The sequence below is a fragment of the Orbicella franksi genome, unplaced genomic scaffold (assembly GCF_964199315.1).
Source record: "Orbicella franksi unplaced genomic scaffold, jaOrbFran1.1 SCAFFOLD_697, whole genome shotgun sequence".
Lineage (NCBI taxonomy): Eukaryota > Metazoa > Cnidaria > Anthozoa > Scleractinia > Merulinidae > Orbicella > Orbicella franksi.
In genome coordinates this window covers 1-5413 of record NW_027670734.1, presented here as the reverse complement: position 1 = coordinate 5413, position 5413 = coordinate 1, and the positions used below count along the sequence as shown (strand labels likewise).

The 5413-nt window shown below is 38.5% G+C and overlaps 1 protein-coding gene across 1 annotated transcript; it reads left to right on the top strand.

Annotated features, from left to right (window-relative positions):
* Window positions 1-2477: 2477 nt before the first annotated feature.
* On the top strand, window positions 2478-4093 carry LOC145474485 (uncharacterized). The gene is made up of 2 exons (XM_081455144.1): window positions 2478-2503; window positions 2998-4093. Exons 1-2 carry the CDS (start codon window positions 2478-2480, stop codon window positions 4091-4093), a joined length of 1122 nt encoding a protein of 373 aa, XP_081311270.1.
* The last annotated feature ends 1320 nt before the right edge of the window (window positions 4094-5413 follow it).

Sequence of the window (5413 nt, the reverse complement as noted above, 5' to 3'; positions counted from 1 at the left end):
TGATGCATTTTTTCTTCTGTAGCTTTCAATTTGTTGGCTCTTTCCTAAAAAAAATTAGCCCCTATAAAAGGTCTTCAGGGGTTACCTGGGCCTTCAAGTAAAATTTTCTAGCTGAAACACTGTACAACTGAGAAGCGTTTCAACGAGAAGTATGTGAGACAGACAGCGCTACTTTGCCGATATTATCCTGCATCGGTGAACGAGTCCCCTCAAGGACTGATTGAGGTTACAGTATACCTTCAGGTCGGCAATTTTCTTCGAATTTGGATTTTTCGGTCAAAGCAGTGGTCGAAGAATGATCTCTACTTTCTGAAAAAAAAATTGAAAAGACTAAATATTGGCGGAGAAATGGCGGTTTTACGTTTTCGCCGGAAGTAAAGCTTACCTCTTGCCCTATGGCGCGTATGCAATCAACCGAGATGATTTTCGCGGGAATTACCAGTACGGATGTCTCGAATTGACTACTCAGTTGAGCAGCACTGTTGTTCTGATTACCAAGCATTTTTGGTATTAGGTGTAATTCTATTAAGTTATAAGTAAACATAGACAACGTTAAAAACATGGACCAGTTTGAAAAATCGAAAACAGCGAAGAACGAAAGAAAATACATCAATGAGTGAAGAAGCGAAAGTTCGCCTCGCGGATGAAGCTGTAAGAGAGTTTAAGCATGACGTTTACGGCAGACGGCAAACAGCAAAGATTACCTCTGATTTTTCATTCTTTTCTTTTAATCCTTAAATAAATCACACAAAAATAGAAAAATGTATCCTACTATTCACCGCAAGTAAAAAAATTTTCACTCTACTGTTCAGACAGCTTAAGACAGACGGCAAAGGTTTTATTTTTGCCGTTTGCCGTTTGACGTAACGTCATGTTTAATGTCTCTATAGCTATCGTATAAGGCGGTCAAAAAAATCGAGGTAAGAGAAAAGAGAGGTTCTGTAAAAATTTGGGAACTTGACAGCAATAACAGAGATTCCGATGAATCCGATATCGACGAATCATTGGACTCATTGAGACCCATTGAAATATTATCCATGCACAACTGACCACGTACAGTTGCCCCGCCGCACTTTCTTTTATTTGTTTTCTTCGCCCAGTTACTCTAGCGTTCGTATCCTGTTTCGTCTTCCCCACTTTGCCAGAGTGACCAGCTTTAAGAAAAACCGAGCTACAGAAAAATTATCTCTCCGCCTGGAGCGCATAGCGAAACACAAAGGCTTTTTGGAGATTCGCGCGTAAATTTCACCAGGAGGTTAACGGTAGTAAACTTTCCCTGCACTGATTGGCTCAGTTATCTGAGAACCCAGTTGAAGGCGTTTGTGGGCGGAGTTTGTTTGCGAAGCAGAAGATTTTTCCTAGCGCTGTTTTCTCGAATACATTTTTTCGAAGCAGACACTTCAAAGAGTAATAACTCAAAGGGAATATGTTCAATTCCCCTCAAATTTGGACAGTAGCTAGTTTAACATATAAACTAGAAAAGCATGTCTGCGAATTGTTTATTTCGAAATATTTTTCTTCGAGAGCGATTTTTGTACGATCACTCGACATTTTTTAATCCCATTTCGAAAATGTACTGTAACTTTTTACTGCAATTAATTATGGCAAACGCAGACACGCTTTTTTAGCGCTTTGGGCCCTGAAACCGAGGAAAAAATCAAATTGGCGAAAAACCAAATTCGCTTTGACTTGCAGCTTTCGAAAGGTGATTCGGGCGCTCGCATTTAGTGGTCGTGAAAAATTCGACAATCCATTTTATTTCAAAATCCCTGGTATAGTTTGATAGCCAGCTCTATAAGCTTTAATTTAATTTGGGGTTTAGGTATCTACTGCTAAAACTGCACGCGCTACATCGCTTGCACGCAAGATACCCCTGAAGGTATTCGGTAACAATTAATTTGCACCTTAGGTGCTACAGAGTCTGCAGCAATATTTGGGCACTTTTCTGGTTTCTTTTACCAAAAATTTACAATTTGCGGAGTATTAAAGCCACTAACTCTGGCCTTTTTTGGTCTCTCTTACAGACCCAATTACAGCAAGAATTAAACAAACCGCTGAGGAGAAGCGATACATTTCCCTTCTTTATTTAAACCCTGACAAACAAACTATTACAGTTTGAAAACAGCAGATGATATTTGTTGAACCGAACTGTGAGTAATTCGAAAAGATACGCAGCCAGCGTTCCACTTTTGCACGAAAAAAGGACAAGTGACGCTACCTGAAAAATAACTGCCGTCCTCAGTCACATTCGCCATTTCCACATGTCCCATAATCCTTTTCGTGTTGGGGGGCAAGTTGCAAACGCGCGGTTAATTTGTTTACACCTGTCGACCGTCGCATGTGTCGTTGTTGCAACTGTTTTTTTCCCAAATGGGTAAAAGCGACTTTTGCTGCGCCCCAAATTGTTCAAACAGAAGAAATAGGCAACGAAACATCCAATTCTATCGGATTCCCAAGGATAAGGCCGTGAGACAAAAATGGCTACAACGGATACGCAGGAAAGGTTTCCAACCCACGGAGAGCACACGACTGTGTTCGCAACACTTCCTTGGTGGAAAAAGATCAATGGATCCAGCCAGTGCCTCATACCTACCGTCTGTGTTTGATCACAGCCATAATAAGAGTGTTAAAACGAGAATTACTCGAACAAGTCGCAATGCAGGCTCCTAAGTTGATCATGTACCCAAAGTGAAGCGAAAGTCAGCCGGGTAAGTCCACTGAACGCACTTTACAGGCTTGATTCGTTTAAATTAATTCATTACTTTGTAGCTCGAAATCGATTATTATATCTGCTTTTTATAATAAACTTGAAATAAAGCGCTTTCTTGCTGCTGTACATAGTTTCACAAGGAACATAAAAATAATATTAATAAATTAATTACAAAGTGGTCATTATACATACGTTTTTCACCTTCAATTCAAGGAGTAAAGTACAGCTGGCCGTCCCTGTTCTGTCATTACAAAACCAAACACCTACTGGGATGAATGTCTTCCAAGCAGTAATACTTTAAAGGAGCACGACTATGTGAGTGTCCAGGCAGATGCCAATGCACAAAAAATTGCTGAAGACAACCCAGAGCTCATTGAAATAATTAGAGTACTTCAAGAAAAGGTGACATCTCTTGAAAAAGAGAATTCAAAGCTAAGAGAGAGACTGATTACTTTAGAGGACATTCAGAAAAGTGAAAAGTTGTGCAACTTTTACACTGGTTTTCCTAATTATGGGACTTTCAAAGTCTTGTTTGATAATCTAAAAGATGCAGCTGCTACCAAAAGGAACTGGCTAGGAGGAGAAACTGCCAATAAGAGTCATTTTTCTGACAGATTTCAAACAAAACCTGGCCCAGATTCAAAACTGACCCTCGAAGAGGAATTTCTTATTGTTATGATGCGATTGAAAGTGGGATTGTTTCAGAAGGATTTAGCCCATAGATTTGGTATGTCTGAAGCAACCATATCTCGAGTATTTACATCATGGATCAACCTTATGTATCTTGAACTCAAGGACTTGTGTGAAATGTCTGACTGCGAGTCTTCAGAGAAGGCAAAGCAATTTGGAAGGTTTCCTATGGTTAGAGTAATTTTGAACTGTACTGAAATTTACACTGAGAAGCCTTCTTCTCTCCAGGCGAATAAAGAAATTTACAGTCATTATAAGTCACATAACACATTCAAGTACTCAGTGGGTATAAGCCCTCACCCAGCAGTTGTTTACGTTTCTCGTGCATGGGGTGGCAGAGCCTCAGACAAACACATAACTAGTCACAGCCAAGATCTTATTGATGCCTTGAAACCTGGAGAGCAAGTTATGGTAGACAGAGGATTTGCCATTGAAAGCATTCTTCATCCCAAAAGTGTTGAACTTGTTATTCCAGACTTTAAAGGACAGGGCCATTCACAGCTAACTGAGAATGAGGGGAAAATGTCCGAGAAGATTGCTGAAGCAAGAATCCATGTGGAGAGGGCAATGCAGCGAATTAAAATGTATCACATTTTGGACAATGAGTTCAAGCCATCAATGGCACACCTGGCTGACCAAATATTTACAGTGTGTGCTTTTCTTTTAAATTTTCAAGCCTCATTTTTAAAGTAGGTTGAGCTTTCTTTGCATTGGGTGTGTCCACCATGTTTGTCTTACTCCAGATGTAACTAGGTACATGTACAAATGTGTTTAATTTTAACTGGTTAAATTATATTGTTTGTTGCATTTCATTTTATCTGCATGAACAAAATTAATCTGTTGCATTTACTAGAGAGAAACACTTTATCTAAATAACTGATACTCATTGATGTAGGCAAGGCTTTACATTAAGTCTGTACTAAACGTATATATTTAAATGTCTAAATGTTTTCAACAGTTTTTCTGCATTATGTACAATTAAGTTGAGTTGAAAGCAACATCAAAAAGGGTGTGCATCCTTTGCAAAGATCTTACCATTTTAATGTCAAAATTCTCAACTTCCACAATTCCCATAATACATCTTGTTTGTCTTCTAAATTTTGCAGAGGTGTTGGTTTCAGTTTCTCTTGAGACAGACAAAGTGATGTGACTGTTGTGGGAAATGTCAAGTGTTGAATTAAATATTTGTCAAAGTTCATATACAGGAACTTCAATTTCTGAAACAACAATACAATTTTCAAAATGCACTGTGGTCAGTAGAAAACAACACTTGAATTTTTATGTCTTTCTTACTTAGAGTGAAATGATAAACCCTCCTGCCTTACCCTGGGCTAAAGATATATTTCAACACTCCAAGTTTACAATATCTGTAAAAATCTGAAAGACTGCCTGAAATAAATGTATGTCTCATTCTACATCCTCAACAAATCATCATAAGTTAGGCCAAATTTGCCTATTCTTTCTAGAACATTCTTTACACGGGGATAGGCTAATTCCAGCAGAATGGTGTCATTGTAAAATCTTTCAAGCTTTCAAATTCTCTGTTCCCAAAATTTTTCATCAAATGTTAGTCTTTCTATATAAAACGACTTTCCATCTGAAGCAACAAAGTCACCCCATGATCTTGGAGTGCACAACAATTGTTGTTGAACTTGGAAATAGTACGTGTGGTTTTCATTCACAAAAAGTTCACCAGGATTTTCTTTGCTAGGTTTACAGATGTGTAGTCTCAAAAGTACTTGATGTAAAGTTTCATTTTCTCTGGGGTAGATTTTCTTTGCTTCTACAAGTCCATCAACACCAACCAAACCATGTGGTGATGCAGCAAGGAAGGGGTACTTTTCAGAAATAAGTAGTCCACACTTTGAGACTTTGACACCTTTGATGTCTGAATATTTTTCTATGATCCCAAGTTCTGATAATGGTCCATCTTTCATAAATGAAGTGCTGACAGTTGAGTTCATTCCCATTATTTCCTTCATTGCTGGTTGTAGGCTTTATGAAAGCTCTTTT